The sequence below is a fragment of the Desmodus rotundus genome, chromosome 11 (assembly GCF_022682495.2).
Source record: "Desmodus rotundus isolate HL8 chromosome 11, HLdesRot8A.1, whole genome shotgun sequence".
Classification (NCBI taxonomy): Eukaryota; Metazoa; Chordata; class Mammalia; order Chiroptera; family Phyllostomidae; genus Desmodus; species Desmodus rotundus.
In genome coordinates, this window is record NC_071397.1 from 21,709,806 (window position 1) to 21,729,944 (window position 20,139).

Sequence of the window (20,139 nt, forward strand, 5' to 3'; positions counted from 1 at the left end):
TATAAACAGAGAGAGAGAATGTGACAATACACATTATTGTAGTTTTTCTGTAAGTGTGAAATCATACAGAGATGTCTTCTGCTTAGAATTTTTCACTCTCCAGCTTGTGGGAAGAAACAAATACTAGTTATATTACTTAACTACTTAAATTCCTCCCCAGTTACACTTCGCTATATTTTTAATATAGCGAATATATTCTAAATATATTTTTGCAACTATTCTAACACAGAATAGTGTAAATATATTTTTGCAACTATTCTAACACAGAGATTATCATCCAAGAGGTTAAATAAATCTTAAAATTTATGACCTGGCAGCAGTATTGTTACAATTATATCTACACTTAACACTATGCAACAGACTAATTCCTTTAATAAATACAAACCAGTTCTAATACTTTTGGATGTCCCTGATCTTTTCAAAACCAATGTAACCCATTACAAGTTGAACTGTCAGAGTTCTCATTCAGTGGCATTACATGGAGGAATAGTATTACTATAATGCAAATACAGTGAATGATGATCCTTCAAATATTTCTAGAAAGTGGGTAGGAAATTTTACAAGTTACTCAAAATGTGTTATAATAGCACCAAAACCCACTGTTTTCAGATTGCTCATAGGGCAAATACATTATTGCTCGAAGGGAGAATGTCCATAGTCTAAGGAAGTAATTAACATAGCTTGCTCTAATGAGGAAAGTGCCTTGTACTTACAAACCAAGCACAGAAATAAGCCACTCTCTTTTGTCTGGTGCTCCAACAGGCTTATTTTCTTTATGCACAACACTTGCACAGCCTTCCAGACTTGAGAGGAACAAAACATTGTTCTATAGACCTCTGGATTAGTTTTTATACTCTTACAGAACCAAAACATCTTTTTTTTTTTTTTTAATCCTATAAGTCCCAGGAAATGATGATGACAACTGACTCCATAAAAAGCCATCTTCTTCCTGGAAGAATATTGTTTTGGAATAAATGCCTATAAAGCTATTTCTCACTTTATCAGACATTGTCAAAGAGATCATTCCAGTTGCCAGGTTTTAAAATCAGAGCATTTAATCCAAACCAAATACAGTTCTTAAAAATAGAATTGCATTGGAAGTATTTGTGCTTTTACTAATGTATAATAGGATTTGGTGCTGTGTATTCATGAACTCTTTTGCCCAAGTTGAATGATGCTTAAGTTACAGGCTCATACTAGCCATACTTTCTCTCTTTTTTTTTTGAGATTTAGGAATATTGGATAATGATTCTTAATGAGCCTTGAACCTTATTGGTACATTCCCTTAGCAAGAACCAGGTCTCCAGAATCTTAAATCCTGCTGTGCTGCCAATGTTCAGACAGATGGTTCTATAAATAATCATCCACCAAGAACAGCAAGAAAGTCAATAGAAAACTGAGAAAACAAAGGCTGAAGTTATTACTTCTTTGTTATATAATGAGTTGAAGGAAGACTATCAGCATGATGCCTCTAATGTAGATCAAGAAATCTATTATGATATTGCTCAGGACAAATCTAAGACAATTAAATTAGAGTGGTTATCAAATCCAATGATGAACTCCCTTCAAGATCTTACCTCATAGAGACTTCTGCTCAAGATGGAGGTGCAATTTGCCTCCCCGTGCAACCATAAGAAGAATTACAACTAACCTGAAAACAAAAAAAAACCACGCAGAACTGCCAGAAAATTGAACTGTATGGAAGTCCAACAACCAAGGAGTTAAAGAAGCTATGTTTAGCCAAATGGGTAAGAGGGGTGGAGTCATGGAGGAAAGACACAGTCATGGAATTCAGGGTGGAGAGGACACAGTGTGGCATAGAGAGGTGGCGGTGATGGTGGTGGAACGGGCAGTCCCACATTCACATGTGGTGGATAAAAATCGGGAAAGTTACCATGAGAGTGAGTGATCCCAGCCCCAGGCCAGACTGCACAGCCACAAGTTCCAGCACCAGGAAAAGAAAGCCTCAAACTTCTGGCTGTAAAAACCAGTGGGAGTTGGGGTGGTGGAAGAAACTGCCAGTTTCTCAGGAGAGTCCATTTAAAGGGTCCACACGTACCTAGAATGTGCGCAAACCCACCCAGTCTGTGAATCACCACCAGGGCAACAGCTAGAAGGGTGCCAGTTGCATATGGGAAGTGGATGATGTGACTGGAAATGGGGCGAATGCCAGGCAAACCTCCATAAGCCAGGCAGTGGCATTGTCCCCTCTCCAACCCCTCCCACCATGCAGAGCCACAAAGTGGTGAAATGAGTTGCCCCACCCTGGCAAATACCTAAGGCTCCTCCCCATAGAACTTAACAGGTGTACTAAGATAGGGAGTCAAAGCAGCTCTATCTAATACACAGAAACAAACACAGGGAAGCTGCCAAATTGAGGAGACAAAGAAATATGGCCCAAATGAAAAAACAGAACAAAACCCCAGAAAAAGAACTAAATGAAACAGAGATAGCCAACCTATCAGATGCTCGGTTTAAAACACTGGTGATCAGGACGCTCACAGAACACACTGAATATGGAAAAACCATAAGTGAAAAAATGAAGGTTACAGTAAGTGAAATAAACAAATCCACAGGGAACTAACAATGAAGGGATGGAAGCTAAGATTCATATCAATGAATTGGAACATAAGAAAAATAAATATTCAACCAGAACAGAAAGAAGAAATGAGAATTTGAAAAAATGAACAGAGTCTAAGACTCCGGGGCAACTCCAAAAGTGCCAACGTTTAAATCATAGGGATGCCAGAGAGAAAAGAGGAAGAGCAAGAAATCGAAAACTTTTTTGAAAAAATAATGAAAGAAACTTCCCTAATTTGGCAAAGGAAATAGACATGTCCTGGGAGCACAGAGAGTCCCAAACAACTTGGACCCAAAGAGAGCCACGCCAAAGGACATCATAATTAAAAAGCCAAAGGTTAAAGATAAAGAGAGAATCTTAAAAGCAGCAAGAGAAAGGCAGAGAGTTACCTACAAAGGAATTCCCATAAGACTAATCAGCTGATTTCTCAAAAGAAATTTTGCAGGCAAGAAGGGACTGGCAACAAGTATTTGAAGTGATGAGAAGCAAGGACCTACAGCCAGGATTGCTATACCCAGCGAAGCTATCATTTAGAATGGAAGGGCAGATAAAGTGCTTTCCAGACAAAGTAAAGCTAAAGGAATTCATCATCACTAAGCCATTATTATATGAAATGTTAAAGGGACTTATTTTAAAAAAATCATCGAAACTATGAACATTAAAATCACAACAAACTCACAACTAGCAACAACTGAACCTAAAAACAAAAACAAAGTAATCAACCAGAACAGGAACAGATTCATACACATGGAGATCATTTGGAGGGTTATCAGCTGGGAGGGGGAAAGTGGGGGAAAAGGTACAGGGATTAAGAAACATAATTGGTAGGTATAAAGTAGGCAGGGTTTGTTAAGAATAGGAGAAACCAAACAACTTATATGTACAACTCATGGACGTGAACTGGGGGAGGCAGAGGACGGATTGGTGGAGGGAAGGGGGATACCAGGTGGAAGGGGGCAAAGGGGGAAAAAGTGGGACCACTGTAGTAGCATAATCAAAAAACTGTACTAAAAGAAGAGAGAAAAGATCTTATTTCATACAGCAGAATAATGGATCTGCATCTCAAGTAAAACATAAAAAAAAAAATTTCCTCATAGTTAATTCTCCATCTTGAATCCTGAACCAATCAGCAAACAACTCTGTTTCTTCCTTACCAGTTCCCTACTTCAAAAACTGGCTTTAAAATCATCCAGCCCAATCTTTTCTAAATTTCCTAGGATTGAGAGACTCCCAGGCTTTGCCTAGGGTTTGTTGTCTTTTGCTACATGAACCTAAATAAACCTGGCTTTGTGGGAACTACAGGCGTGTCTGATAAATCTGTTAGATGGTTTTCAAAGGATTTTCTTACAAATTTATAGTCCAGCTACCTAAAGAAAATTATTTCTGTTTAAGTAGGTTTCCTATTTCAGGCATGGTTTGCTTGGTAATTTTACATGATTCTCATCATATATATATATATATATATATCTTGTGTTTTTGAGAAACATGTTTTTAGAAATTTTTACTAAACATTTTCAACAATGGTAAAAATACTTCATACTGTTTTATTGGTAGAGTACATGCCAAAGTTGAACCCTTTCTTCCCCCATTTAGATGTTTTCCCATTTTTGCTCTTACAGAAAAAAACCTGTGATAAATATTTTAAATAAAGCTTTCCTACAGATTAAATTATGTCCTCAGAATAAATCCTTGCAATGACAACATCTGCGTTGAAGGATGTGAGTAGTTTGGGGCTCTAGTCACATAATGTTTGCTTTCCAAGAGTTTTACCAGTAAACTCCTCCTACCGGTAACCTGTTAAGTAAATGTTCCAATGAACTTTGACCAGCACATTAGGAGAAACTTAAATACAAGTTTTACCTAGGCATTTAAAAGTTTTAGACATTTACCTATAGCTTTTGAGGAATGCAACGGGCGGGTTTCTCATTCTCAATTTGCCCCTAAATTTCTCAAACCGACTAGGGAGAAGAGCGACTGGTCATAAAGCACTTGAAGGAAATGCAGAAAACATCAAATAGTAAACAATAGTTACTGCAAGTATAGGTAAGTTGGTCATATGGTATATAGGTTTGTATATGTACACATAAAAACAGGAATCTAAGATTTAAAAGAATTTTTCAGTTTGAATTCTTTTCAAAACCATTGGCAGTAGGTGTGTAAAAAAGGCCTTTTTTGGTAAGATGTTAGGTGAAAAAAAATTAAAAACACAGAGTTGAACCAGAGTGAATTATTTTATAGACTGTTTTCTGAGTGTGAACCTTGTAAAAAGGTCAACTATTTTATTTTACGATGGCAATAATTGAGAACATCTTTTAAAAGTACATGTTAGTATCAGGGGCTAGGCCTCAGCTTCCTGTCCTGGGCCCTGGGCTCTTCAGCTTTGCCAGTTTTCTTCAAGCTAACCTGGAGACTGCAGGTCTGATCCTCCACTTTCTTCCCAGGTTGTATGAGTTACATGCTGTGTCTGGGAGACTGAAGCGTGGGAGCAGTTGAGTAAAGACACATCAGATTTCTTTTCTGACCTTACAGTTCAGCTAAACCTCTACATTCCTGACCCTCCATTAAACAAACAAACAAACAAACAAAAAGACAAGAAAAAAAACTGGGTAGTCCCCAACACTGCCGTTACATCCCCAACATCCCCAACCGAACAAAACCCAACTGGAAACCTTCCTCACATCCATGTCCGCGCCCTTCCCTATGAAATACTACCTAGCCCCCCCACCGCTCGGCTGAACTGCTGTGACGTCGCCATGGCGAAAGGCATGCTGTGTGCCTTAGGGTACTACTTTCTCGCTCTTTTCCACCGACGCCTGGGCGTCCACGGGCGCTGAGAGACTACAACTCCCAGAGTCCTGCGCGGCTCGCGGAAGGTGGGGACTGTGGGAAAGAGGCTCGGAGGATCTCGGGCCAGAGCTGGCTGCTCCTCCCCCTGAAGCGGTGTTGCTCCTCTTTCCGCTGGCGGCGTCAGGCGGCGTCGGCGCTCACGCAGGGGCGGGTCACAGTAGCGCTAAGCGGTGCTGGGCGGGAAGGGAGGTCGTGGCGGTAGCCGTGTCTGCGGGGACAACAGCGACAGCGGCGGCCGCGGGGACAGCAGGAGCAGCGGTGCTGTCAGTTAGGCCGTCGGAGAAATGGGAGACCCAGGGTCAGAGGTGAGTAGGCGAACCACAAAGCGTTTTGCATTTTGTGGAGTGTGAGGCCTGGTGCTCAGCTGCAGCGGAGGGGCGATACCCTCGGCGTCTGGGGCCGAGCTCGGCGGTGGGGACTGTGCTGGTCTGAGCCAGGAGCTAGCAGCAACAATGGCCGCCCAGCCGCCCCCGGGCCCCAGCACCAGCTCTGAGATTCTCGATGCCGCTGCTCGGCGGACAGGCTTGCTGTTCCGTTGTGAGCCTGCATCCCTCGTTCTCGAGCAGACAGGGAATCCGGAGAAGCCAGTAACTGGTTTTCGCTGTCTGGTCCTTAGAGCTCCACGTATGCAAAGGCATAATCCGACTCCATCGAATTCCGTTCTTAGTCGGGTTTGTGTGGAATTGTGCCTTTAGGTTTCCTTTAAAGCTCGTCCTTTTTGGGGAAATCTGTTCCTGTAAATTTGTAGCTGTACAGATAAGCATGTTTTGGCTTATTTTTGTAGATAATAGAATCCGTTCCTCCAGCCGGGCCTGAGGCAACTGAGTCCACACCGGATGAAAATGAAGATGACATTCAGTTCGTTTGTGTAAGTAGCAGCGATATTCGGGTTTGTCCCAGAGCCAGAGCCTGCGTGGTAAGCGATTCTGAGACTACACCTCGCCTGTTCGTTCACCATCCCACAAGCTGTTCGCACGTCTAAGGCGCAGCGCTCCTGTGAGGAGCTTGGCACAGGACTAGGAAATGGACCGAAAGAGGGCCCTGAGCAGCCGCAGCGGCCACCGCGAAGACTGTTGGTTAAGTACAGTCGTAGCTTAATCACTCTCCTCGTGCCTTCCTGCAGAGCCATTTTATACTCAATCTGCACAAAGTTCTGGTCTCCTAGGACTGTGCGTTGAAATGGGGCGAGAGTGTCTTCTAAGAGATGAGACACAGGTGAGGGGGCAGGGACAGGTAGTGATGAGGCAGTGTGTAGCAAACGGGAGTGTTGTAGGAACTGGAAACTGGAAACTGAGGATTACGGAGCTGCATACTGTGGAGGCAGGTAGCTTGAAGGCCTCGCTGATCTCTGAGGTCACGACGTTACAGCACAGTACAACAATTGATGTTCATAGTGACGGTCCTTGCATAATTTCTGACTTTATGTCCTTGGAGACAGTTTTCAAGCATTAGTAAGTGTAGATTCCTAAGCCTTACTCTGTACCTACAGAATTTGAATGTGGGGCCAGGAATCTTCATTTTGGAAAAATACAAGGACAGATGAGTCTGTGAACCACTCTTTGTAAAGCATTGATTTAGGGAAACAGTGGGTATGATGTATTTTGGGATGATTTTCACCCAAAACTTTTAAAGTATAACAAGGTATACTTTAAAGCCCGTGTGTTATCAAACTCATTTTCACCAGGGGCTACATCAGCCTCACAGTTGCCTTCAAAGGGCTGAAAAAATTTTAGGACAGTATAAACGTAACTACTCCTTAACTGTTAAGGACTTGAAATTACATTCGGCCCTTTGAAGGCAACCGTGAGGCTGATGTGGCCCCCGGTGAAAATGAGTTTGACACCCCTGCTTTAAAGTATACCTTTGTTATACTGTGAAGTATAACAAAGTATAAAGTAATATGGGTAAAGTAGTATCTTACCTAGAGAATACCTTTACCCTAAACTACTCTGAATACTATAGGTGAGGTTTGCTATTAAAGGTGTGTAATTTTTATTTAACAGTGTCTGATGTGTATATGTATTTGTTTGGGGGCAACTTAGGAAAGCTGGTAATTAAACAGTGTCATCTAGTATCCCAACATTAGGGCCACTAGGGGCATCCATTACTGTATTGTGTTTTAATGGGTTTGTGTAGGAGCCTTTCACAAGATCATTTCGTGCCTTATTCTCCAGTGCTAGTGTATATGGCACTCTTTTTCATTTTAAACTTTTAAGGTTTTGGGGCGGGGCAGGGGTGGGCTGCTTAGAAGAATTGTATCCTGCCCCTTCAGTCACTGTAGACTGAAATATGTTTGGTGACAGGATTCCATGGCCCTTTAGAACAGATATTTCAGGTCCTTCCTGAATATTGGTATATTTGTGAGTGGAGAGTATCTTGATATTTTGTGTAAACGTAAGTAAAATGACACACTTCTTTATGAGCCACACGTCTTAGTTTGAAAGTCACAGATGGAATCTACTAAAATAAGATTTGGAAAATAATATATATTTTTTTGTACTCTAGAATGAAGAATTATATTGTAGCTTGTAACTAATATAAGCTTGCATTAAGTTGAAGTTTAAAAATACTCTTGAAATTTTATTTTAAATGTAGAGAACCTGTTAATCTATGCATCTAGAATAAAAAAAAAATATACAATCAGTGTTTTGTGTATCGAGCTTGACATGTTTTATATTTATCCCAATTTTCAAATATAGATTCAAAGGTTTGATAGTTCCACGTGGAGAAATGAATTATATGTATCAAGTGCAATTATAATCCTAGAGGAAACCTATTAAAAACGTTCCCTCTTTCTTTTTAGCGATAACACTTAAATGACAGTGATACCTTAATTCTATTTTAAAATACATTAGAGATGGAACCTTCTATTTCTTTCTGTCACATAACGTTATACTTAACTCCTCCAAGTAATGCTTATCCAATAGAGGTAATAAACAGTTCTTTGCTTAAGATTTATTCAGATACAAAAAGAGCATTATGATGTCATTTCTTGATTTACTCTGGTCTGGATTTCTTAGTTTGCTGTTAATTAAATTTTCTCATCTTCAATCCACATGGTGCACAGCAGTCTTTCTGTGGTTTCCAAAATACAGAGTCTGAAACAAAACAGCATGCTGAAAGAAAGGAAAAATAGAAATCTGGAGGTTTAAAATAACCCTTTTTATTTATATTGCGTTGGCCAAAAAGTCAGTTACTTTTTTTTCGGTACTATTGCTGTAGTAGTCTATTGCTGTAAAGACAACTATTGTTTCATTTGAAACAATTTTGTTAGATTGTATTGTGACAGCTGTCATTATCAGTGTGCATTTTTAAAAAAACTTAATCAAAATTGGTGAATTTTTTGTGCAGCCATTTTAACATTAAAGATTGAAGAAGATACACATTTTTGGCGTATTATGCATTGTTATTTCAAGAAAGGTAAAACTGCAACTGAAATGCAAAAAAAGATCTGTGCAGTGTATGGAGAAGGCGCTGTGACGAATCGAATGCGTCAAAAGTGGTTGTCAGAGTTTCTCGGTACTATTGACATTTTGGCCAAATAATTCTTTGCTGTGCGGCTGTCTTATGCATTGGAAGATGTTTAGAAGTACCCTGGCCTCTGCCCACTTGAAGCCAATAGCAGGAGATACCCGGCATACTCAGAGTATCCAAATCAGTGAAGTTATTGGTGAAAATGAAAAATGTGTCTTTTAGTTTACGGAAAAAACTAAATGAACTTTTTGGCCAACCCAATATTTCATTTAAATGTAAAATAGAACATATTTCATAAGTGTACTGTTTGATTTTTGCAAAGCCAATACACCTGTGTAAACAGTGCTCAAATCAAGAAACAATGTTACTGTAACAAAAACTTTTCATTTAGATCTTTTTCTCTCATTTCCTGTTTAGTTCAGTAATATGACTCTTTATTCAACCATCTTTATGTCTTTCTTTGAAAGTGGATATTTTAATATACTCCCCAAAACTGTTTTAGCTAAGAGCTGATGACATGATTTTTCACAGTGCTACTCTGGATACAAAGCTATCACAAACTGCTGGGGTAGCCTGTCATAGTCTTGAGACCAGCACATGAGATTCAGATTTCAGCTAAGATTATTGGTTTATTGTGGAATCATTGAACATATGAAAAAAGTAAAGGAAATTAAGGTATAATTTCATAAATAACTTGAGCACATTGGTCAAGTGATACTACTTTACTTGCAGTAGAATGGATCATAGGCAAAAAAAAATGGGGTATCTTTTCTCTGGGTGCCTTAGGACTGTAATGAACTTAATAAAAATAATGTTGAAGCTCATAATACGCAAAGTCATGAATTAAGTACAATAGAGCTATAAATATTAATTGGAGATATATCCTACCTATAAGTGTGGGAGATGAAATAGGTGAGAACTATGTAAGTAGTTCTAGTAGAAGGTTCTTTTATAAAAATAACATGGTGCTTTAAGAAAAAGACTTTCAGTTTATTACTTTAGCATAAATAGCATTCAGTATTTGTATGTGTTTAAAATGTCACTTTGAGAAGAAATAAGGAAAGACATCAAAATTGGGAAAGCAGGATTTGTGTAGTTCTGGGGAATAAAGTTTTATTATTTTTTTTTAATGTGAGGGGAATGGATGATGGTCCAGATAATATAGACCTTGAATGGTGGGTTAAATATGAACTTATAGTGGGAAATTGGGAACCATTTGAAATTTTAGAACTGGGCAGGACTGTAGAAGTAAACTATGTCCCTAACTTCTTTATATGGAAAAAAAAAAGAATTGATAGGGTTTTAGATTAGGTTTTTGCATCTGTCTTAAATCCATATTTGTTTTAGAGTAGGGTAAATTTTTTTTTCGGTATACCCTATCTTAGTGTATTGGCATCTCTTTTCAATTAGTAAGCAGTTGATGTTTTGGTATGAGCATCAGTGTTTTAATAACAGGAATGAAACCTTTTTTTACTTAATTTTTAATCTAATTAGTTTAAGTTTACTTAAAACTTAATCTAATCAATACAGCTGTGTTCCTGATCTGTTCTGCTTGTGTCTGTACTCCTGCCCCTAAATTGTGTGGCCTTGGAAGTAGAATCCTTTGGTTTTGTTATTGATACAGAGGAGATGAAAATGATGGTTTACTAGTTGATAGATGGCGCAAATTCAGGTAAAATACCTGGTAAATGGAGGACCATGTGCATTTATAGTTGTTTAGGATATGAGCAGTCATTATAAATACGAGAAATTATTCTTCTCAGTCTTTGTATTATAAACATTGCTTTTTTAGGGAAGTTAACTTACTTTTTTGTCACTGTTGTGAGTTAACTCTGAGTTGGGGATAATAGCAAGTAGTTCTTTTTTTCTAATTGACAAGGGTTTTATCTCAGAAACTTAGGTAATAAGCATGGATTTAAAAATAGTACATATAGCCCTGGCTGGTGTGGTTCAGTGGATGGAGTGCTGAACTGTAAACCAAAGGGTCGCGGGTTCAGTTCCCAGTCAGGGCATGTGCCTGGGTTGCAGGCCAGGTCCCCAGTAGGAGACGTGAGAGGCAACCATACACTGATGTTTCCCTCTCTTTCTCTCTCCATTCCTCTCTCTCTCAAAATAAATAGGGTCTTTTTTAAAAAATAAATACAAATAGTATATATATGTATATTTTGAACACCTCAGTTGCTTTGACCACACAGTCAATTATGTGTTTAGAGAACCAGGTGTACCTCACTTAATTTTCTCATTTGTTAAGTGGGATAATAGTTATTCAGTATTTTACCTTGTCAGGTAATTGTGGAGATTAAATAAAATCAAGTGCATGAATAGTTTAGCACAATTGCTGTACAGGGCACAATGACAAATGTTATCAATTAATAGGATATTAAATGCAATTTTTACTCCCTTATTATGGTGGAAGTTTTCCCATATCCACTGTGGAAATTAGCTGAAATGTAGAATATTTGTTTATAAAATAATATTTTCCTTTAGGATACTTCTCTTATTTTTCCATTCAGCCTCTTTGCCTTTTTGGAGGTCTCAGACCTTTGTCTTCTCTTTCTACCATTCTGTCACTTATAACTTCATAATTATTTGTTCAGGGAATGAATAAATATTCTAACTGACTCCTGCCTTTTCTCACTTTAGATCTCCTACCTTGATTCTTTTTATCTTTTTAATTAGTGTGAATTATATCAAGTTGCCATTTTTGGTTGTGTATCATTCTAATGGTTCATTCCAGCAGTAAATTTCTGATAGTCTTCTTTCATCTGTTTTTAATCCTTCCCCTTATACTATTTCTATGTTTACTTTTTAATCCTATTTGTGGCCAGTTTCCTTATTGTTTTTTCCTGCCCATTCTACTTTTTACTTTGTGCCCTGTTATATACTTACTTTCATTCTCCCTTATTTCTGTAACTACTATCTGTTCATGAAAGTTCCACCTCTACCTCTGTATTTCTGGTAACCTGGGGACTTTCTTGGTGTGCTGTTTCTGTGGGTATGTAGTAAAATTATCTAATGCACATTTCTTGAAGAGGGTAAACTCAGGTAATTACATGAACAGTAGAAGCTGTTTTTAACTCCTCTACTTCCTTTGTAGATCATGTGTAATTTTGATAATCTTAATACCAGTGGCAGGTTTTAGTCTCAAAGTGAGTAATGCATGTCCATTGACCACACACTGGAGAGTGTCTGTTTTCTTTTCCTCTTTTTTAAACTTGCATTTGTACAGTTTAGGCAAAAAAAAAAAAATCCCAATTGCTGTATTACAAGATTCCTACCCAGAAGTTTTGCTTTCTGGTTTTATCTTAGTGGCTGGATCACTACCTGCAGGGTGAGCAATTTTCTGCCTACAGAGAAACTGTAGCCTAGGGGGAGAAGCAAGCTATCTTTGAGACTGGGTGCTTCTTTCAGGATCTTTAACTAGATCTTCTTAGCTTCTGTCTCTAGACTCTAGTCTTTTTCTGTTAGTTTTTCCACTGAATTAATCACTTCGGCTTGCCAACAGTCAGTTTTCTGTATCCTAAGAAATCTTTCCCACAGCCATATTCTCCTCCTGCGTTCCTTTCTCTTGTTCTCAACATACTAGTTTTTTTTTTTCAAGAAATACTTTACTCATATCCTTTACTGCCTTATTTTCTACTTAATTTTTTAATTAGAATAGCTTCCATACTCACTACTTTGTTGACAGTTGCTCTCTCAAAGGCATTTTAAAATCTGTTGCCAGATTCAGTGGCATTTTTTGTTGTTGGTGGTGGTGGTGTTTTTCGCTTAATTTAACATTGATAACTTTTTGTTGAGGTTTACTCTATAGTTTCTTTGAGTTTATGAATTCTATGAATCTTTTCCAGTCTCTGATTTCCTACTTAGCTCTTCTTCCTTGAATCCTAAAATTCCAGCATTTCCTCAAGAGCCTTCTGGAATCTCTTCTGCTCTTTGCTTTGTTCTTTAGCAACAGCATAGTTTCAGTTTAAAACTAGAGTTAATAGTCTTTTAGGGGAGTCACTCCCAAATCTCTACTCTCAGTTATGTTCATACATCCAGATTACAAGCCTGCATTTCCAGCTCTCTGCCAAATACCTCTGTGTACCATTGGCATATCAAATCATTATGTGCAAAAGAATATCAGCTTTGTGTTTTTGTATTCCAAATTTATATTTATGGCTTTAGTATCCTTCTAGTCACCCAAGCATGAAAACTTAGGTACCACTTTGATTTCTGGTTATTGTTGGGGTTTTGTTTTCTATTGCCAATCTTTTCCCCCATTATACCCGTGTACTCTCTTGTATATGCACCACGACACTATTCTTGCCATCACCACTATTTTAGTTCTACATTATTTTGTCTCTGTACTGATATTGTTCTGCTTTCCCTACTCCTTATACTTCTTTATGTGATTAAAGCAGAACTCTTCTTAAAAGAATTCTTAAATCTTCTTAAAGCAGAACTCTCAAATAATGTTACTACCATTTTATTTTATGTTAATTTTTAAAACAATTTTATTCATGTATTTAAATATAGAGAGAGGGGAAGGGAGGAAGAGAGGGAGATAAACATCGATTGGTTGCCTTTCATACGTGCCCTTATCAGGGACCAAACCCGCAACCTAGGCATGTGCCCTTACTGCAAATGAACCAGCGACCTTTTGTCTTGCGGAATGATGCCCAACCAACTGAGCTACACAGGTCAAGGCTGTTACTCCTGTTTTAGTATTTATTGATTCCCTTTTGTCTGCGGAATAAAATCAAGGCTTTTAAGCCTAGCACTAAAGCCTGGTTCATTATAGAGGCAGTGTGGATGGAAAGAAAGTATGGAGAAGAATGAGGTTTAATGTTTGACTCTATAGAACTGGGAGATAAAAAGGAGCTATTGGTTAGAGAACTCCAGGATTTTAATCTTGGATATCTAACGAATCATTGATACTCATTCCATTTGGAAAGCATTAGATTATAATGTCTATGCCCTTATAGCTTGTTTCTGTATTAATCATCCTTTCCCCAAGGAATTGACACAGTCCTAATAGTCTTACTGGTATTAGCCTCTTCCTTCTAGGTCTCGTCATCATTTGGTATTCATGTATTGGGTTGGCCAGAAGGTCTGTTATGTCCATATGATGGCTCTAGTAGTGCTTAGTTGTCTTTAACTTCATTTGAAACAATTTTGTTAGATTGTATTGTGACAGGTGTCATATCGGCATGCATTTTTAAAAAACTTATCAAAATTGGTGAATTTTTGTGCAGTCATTTTAATATTGAAGATGGAAGAAGACACAACATTTTCAGTGTATTGTGCATTATTATTTCAAGAAAGGTAAAAACGCAACTGAAACACACAAAAAAGTTTTGTGCAGTGTTTGGAGAAGGTGCTGTGACTGATCGAATGTGTCAAAAGTGGTTTGTGAAGTATCTTGGTACTATTGACATTTTGGCCAAATAATTCTTTGCTGTGGGGCTGTCTTATGCATTGGAAGATGTTTAGCAACACCACTGGCCCCTACTCACTAGAAATGAATAGCGGGAGATAGCCGGCGTACTCAAAATATCCAAGTCAATGAAGTTATTGGTGAAAATTAATAGTGAGTCTTTTATTTTATGGAAAAAATGTAATAGACTTTTTGGCCAACCTAATATATACTCTGAATATTTTTCTCTGCATTTATTCTGATTATTTTTTGCCAGCCATGAAGTGTCCTCTTCAGAGGAATTCTTGCCAATCCCAAGAAACATAATTCTTTTAAAATGCTAGTTTAGTTTGAATAACTGTTCATGAATTGTTAATTTGCTTGCTTCTTTCTTAGGAAGGACCATTGAGACCTGTTCTTGAATACATTGATCTGGTCAGCAGTGATGATGAAGAGCCTAGCACCTCTCATAGTGATGTAAGTACATTATATTTGATTTGCATGTCATTACTCCTGTCATTTAAGAAGCATTCTCTAATGAGAGTGATCAAATCAGGGGTGGCTGTGTTTAGTGCTTTACAGAATGGCCCATCACTGTTAGAGTGGGCCATGATAGGTAGTCCAAGGAGTTCTTGCCCCGAATATCTTCTACTTTCGGTTTTGTTCCTCCGCTTTCAGTAAGGATGTGAAAGGATGACATGACACATGGAAGTTGTAAGCCTTGGAGGTGATATCTGATAAAAGGGAAATGGAATAAAAACTGCAAGCTTTTTGGCTCCTGTGTCCTTCTCCTTTCCTATCTCTCTTCAGGTGCCTTATATAACTGGATCCTTTTCATCTATAACCATGTGACCACAGAAAATTTGTTTTATATTGGAAGAAAGGATATGTGAAGATCCTTTAGAAAATGGCATGTGGGGAAGGGTTATAGGTGATCAATCACTTCAGTTGTCATATCTTGTAACCTCCTCTATCCCCCATATATTTGAAGTTTTGTCTTTTACATATGCTTTTTTTGGATGTGGGTTTGACCCCTAAACTGATACTTCCCTTACTTTGAGAACCAAATTAGCTGAGCCTTTTGTAGCAGTCTTGTCTTTCATTTGTAGCCCGCATTGCTATTAATAGGCTATTTACTTGATGGATTAGAGAACTCCTGGCTCTTATTCAAGGTGACCAGAAGCTTCTTGCTTTGTGATACTAGGGAGTTGAGACTTGGACCTGGAATCGAAATACCTAGGTTTTATTCTCAGCTTTACTCCTTATTAATTCTCTCACTTTGGATAAATTAAGTAGCTTTTTAACCTTAGTTTCTTTATCAAATGAGAATAGTACCTACCTCACAGGGTTGTTGTGAGGATGAAATGAGGTAACAAATATATATGTAAGTTCCTTGAAAACCAACTGGAAAGTTTTGTTATTCATGGAGAGTGAACGAGAGACTTATTAAAGGGGTTTAAAAGTGATTCTACAATGGAGGACTTTTAGAAGAAACTATTTTTTTTCTCTGTGAAACTTTCCCCAAGTTCTCTCAGCAGTTATTAGCTCCTACTTGTTGACTTAAATATGTTAAATGGGATTTTTGAAAAAAAATTATTATCACCAATGGTCTCACCACTTTTTCTTATCCTAGCATGGGACCAAGCAGCAAGCTAGGATGGCACCACTGGGTTTGTTTGTACACTTTTTTTTCAGAGACAGAGTGCCAGGTTAATGCCAGTGATTGGTATTGGGTCTTTGGGAAAGCGAAGCTTGTGGATTTGATTTCTGGGAACCCCTTGCTGACCTGAAAGATGCACTTGTTTGCATCTTTCATTATTAATTATAATAATTTTAAAAAATTGAATTCTGCTTACTGGACATGCATCTCTGCACTTGAAAGTTAACATATTAAAAGCATTTTTTTTTCTTCCTTGGTTTTCTTGTTCATGTGGATAACCCAGAGAATGCCTGAGTCTAAGGTGCCATCCTCTGAGAATCATCGCCCAGAAATGTGCTCTAGCTGCAGTGTTCCTCTTCCCATTGGAAAGAGCAGCTCCTCTGGGAGTTGCACCAGCAGTCCACAAAGGATAGTTTCTCAACCTTCTTCTGTTGAGAACCCATTGGAGAACCAGAAAAATGATCAAAATAACTCAGATGTTAAGATCTCTGAGACAGAGACACTTAAGTCATCACAAAATTATCAGACTCTGCCTTCATCTCCACTTCTGGTCCCCCAAGAATCTTTGGTCTCTTCAGAGGTCAAGGAGGATTTATCTCCAGAATCTTCATCTTCACAGCATGGACAGGATGCCATCCTCTATCTCCAGACACAAGTGGCTGAGATGTCCCGAGTGATCCGTGATCTGCAGTCCAGGAGTTGTTTCAGATTTCATCATTCTAGGCCAAGTGAGAACTCCTCAGTGCCTTGGGACATCACCTCCAAGGAAGAAAATTTATCTACAGTGGAAGAAGAAGCTGACTGCAAATCCCCTTCAACTGATGACAAAGGGCAGCCAGCTGACCCGAGTCAGACTAGTTTCACAGGTCTTTTGAAGAGAATGGAACAGAGAGGTGTTATAAAGAGAGTAACATTACAGTCTGAAGGAGAATCATGTGACGGGAAACCTGATTATGTGACCTCTAAAAAACGTTTGGTTCCTCCATTGCATCCTCTTCTAAGAATTGCCACCACTGAGGTTTTTAAAGACCCAGCTGATTGCCATCCTTCTTCTTTCATGGGACACAGGGTATATCCTGTGGCCAAGGATACCTCTCCTTTCCAACCAAATCCTCCAGCTGAGGGCCCCATTGTAGAAGCTTTAGAGCATAGCAAAAGAGGAAGCACAGCATCTCCTCTAGATTCTACCTCAAAAGAAATGGAGGTCATGGGCTGTAGATTCTACCATGCTGCTTCCATTGCAGCCCGAGCTGCTAGCTACATGGCCTATATGACTCAATATCAGCGTAAACTCTGGGAAGACATGGAGGATCTGGTCCATGACCCAGAGTTTGATCGTGGAAAAGCAAGATGTATAATATCTGATGGTATGGATGCAGGCCTTTGGCAGCTTTGTACTACTAGGGACATAATGGACTCTGTAGTCAGAGTTATGGCAATGGCAGTAGACTACAGGAGGCAAGCCTGGCTCCGACTTACATCTCTCACTAAGAAAACCCAGGAGAAGATCTCACACTTGCCCTTTGATGGCACTTCCCTCTTTGGACAAGATGTGAATGCCGTTGTTGCAGAAGAAAACAGTATAAAAGAAAATGACTATAAAGACCACAGCAAATACTATAACCAACATCGATATTTTTATAGTCATGATCAGAAAGTACATTATCACAACAGAGGGTACTCCAAAGGGGATTGGTACAAACCCCGAAACCACCCGTATAGATATAGAAAAAAGGGAGAATCTCCAGAACGCCATGGGTACAAGAATTAGTAGCCAGAATTTCAGCAGTATAGCCATCCAACATTCTAAGTATTTATTTGCTCTTCCTGACTTACACAGGATTTACAGGTAGGAGGTCACCTCCAAAACTGAATGAATGTCTAGAATTACCACAGCTGACGTTTAAATTCTAGACTTTTGGAATGAAGTATATAATAAAGATAATCATCTTTCATTGGCCAAATGAGCAGCAGAGACTTTGCATCTGAGTAGGGTTGGACAAAGATTCACCCATTACTTCTGGTTTAAAGTAAGCCCAGAGGAAGGTACTCAGGAATCTGAATCCTCTTGTGATTAAAGAAAAATATAAAGATTTGTTCCTCAGGAAAATCTTGCTGGTAAACTGAGGACTAGCAGATTTTGGGTCTGGAGATAACCTACTGCTTACTAGATCTCTGTTTAACACAGAGGCAAATCCTTTGTTTTTAGGTCATCAGTGCTTCCTTGTTCAGGCTTCACTTGTCAGATCTTCACAAAATGACAAATCTGTTATAATCTCTCTACATCAGGATGATCAATTCACTAAGAGTCCATGCTACTCTCAAGCTCTATGAGACTTCAAAATCAACCATGAAGTTGTGTATCCAGAACTGGAATTGAAATTTTGCCAAATCCAATTTGCTTCTAGTGGGATGACTTAGACGTCACAGGTCAACTGTGGGCACCAGCTGGAAAAATGCTTTTCTACCTGGAACGTCTCTGTGAAAATTTCACAGTAACTATCTTCGTCCAGACTGATGGCTGTCGGGCCATCACCACTTCAAGTTACGTATGAGAGGATTCTTTGCTGTTAATACTCATAAGCCTTTGACCTATCCAGCTCTCGTATCAACAGACTGTGAGACCCAGTAATGGTGTTCTGTCAGGATAATCTGGACCTTTCACCAAGATGACCTTCTAAAACAAACCCACCTTCTAAATACTTACCTTTTTCGAGCTTGATAACTCATCACTATAAATACAAAAAAGATAGTGTACATCGGTGTCCTGGAAATAAAGGATGTTACTCATACCATCCAGGCATGCAAATCTGAACTCTTAAAAGAGCAGGAATTCCAAACATGCCTGACAATCCAGTCCTCTTACTATAATAAAGAGGAGTGCCATCAATCGATGTTACTGAGAACTCCTTAAGACGTAGAGTGTAACTATGGATGCAGTAAAGAGAATATCTCACACAGTTCTGTTTCTGGATATCTATTTAAATGATGATATCCCTCAGTGATTTCTTAAAATCTGAAATCAAGACTTCAGAGACATATCTTGGTTTATTGGTCCCTTAATCTAGTCAGACTCTTACAGTGAGAGATGACTGACTTTTTTGCTCCCGATTGGTTCAATTAATATTTCTCTACCATCCTGGAACTAGCAGCAGATACCTCAATTATATGTCCCACAATGGTCTTTTTAACTTCAAGGCAGTGGCTGTACTGTATACATCAGCCCATAGACCTCTTTGTAGCGTGACTTCAGGAATAGAGAAAATTGTCAAGTTTGAGGGATCGGATACATGACCTAGTAGTATTTGCTTGGCAGCCAAAAACCCTTTTTTTATCAGTAGACTTATAATTTTGTAACTTTTCTGTCAAACATCTACATTTTTTCATCTGTTTTATTGAAGTACTTTGGGTATACTGTTAATAGAATATAACACTGTTTTAGGACTCATGTGGTTTCTATTTCTTGGTATAGTTCTTGCACAGTGGTGATTGACAGTTTTTCTCGTGCCCCACTTTTTAATAGTTTATTGGAGTCTCATTCTTCTTCCCCATCATAACCATATTCAGAAACATATTTGTGCTGTAGAGGTTGAAGAGGCAAATATCCCTACTTGGGATAAGTTATTTTGTTAGATACTTTGAGGATATGGTATTAGTCCTGTTTGTAGATTAAGCCTAATCTACAGTCTTGATAGAGATCATCTTGCAAAGTAGGTTAAGTCATATCAACAGTTAACGTTTACCTTTATGTTTTCTATATTTTCACAGTCTTCTACTTTTGTAGGTCCATGCCAGTGCTATAGGAACTGTCTTTCAAATTGTCTGAATTGTAACTCTTCTGTCAAGGGCCTACATTGCTGAAGAAGAGCATTGATAACTTCCTGTAAAGGGCCTACAAAATCATACAAAGATTTTTATAGTTCATGATTTGTACTACACCAGTCAAGTAGTCTCGTGTGCCATTCACATGGGACTGTAGTTTATTCTGTGAAAGAACTAGTCACTGGAGAGAGAGAGAGACCTCAAAACTTTTCTATATGGCTGCACATAGGTATTAAATTAGCTGAGGCTACTTCAGGCTGCTCCTGCTTTTCCGTTTCCTTCCCTAAATTAAATACTGGGTCACAAACTTGATGGTCTTTGAGGTACTCTGATTTTCCAGAAACCAAACCAAAATAA

General features: G+C 38.6%; 1 protein-coding gene across 2 annotated transcripts in view; it reads left to right on the plus strand.

Annotated features, from left to right (window-relative positions):
- The first annotated feature begins 5,519 nt into the window (after positions 1 to 5,519).
- Positions 5,520 to 20,139, plus strand: part of ZNF451 (zinc finger protein 451) — an 80,177-nt gene continuing 65,557 nt past the window's right edge. Inside the window, exons 1-4 of one of the 2 annotated variants that reach the window (XM_024576583.3) lie at positions 5,520 to 5,733; positions 6,213 to 6,296; positions 14,697 to 14,777; positions 16,244 to 18,747. In XM_024576583.3, coding sequence (XP_024432351.1) covers positions 5,713 to 5,733; positions 6,213 to 6,296; positions 14,697 to 14,777; positions 16,244 to 17,731 — 1,674 coding nt within the window. In that variant the 5' untranslated portion in view covers positions 5,520 to 5,712 and the 3' untranslated portion in view covers positions 17,732 to 18,747. Of the gene's footprint in view, positions 5,734 to 6,212; positions 6,297 to 14,696; positions 14,778 to 16,243; positions 18,748 to 20,139 lie in introns of those variants that run through there. The other variant, XM_024576582.4, reaches the window with a different exon arrangement.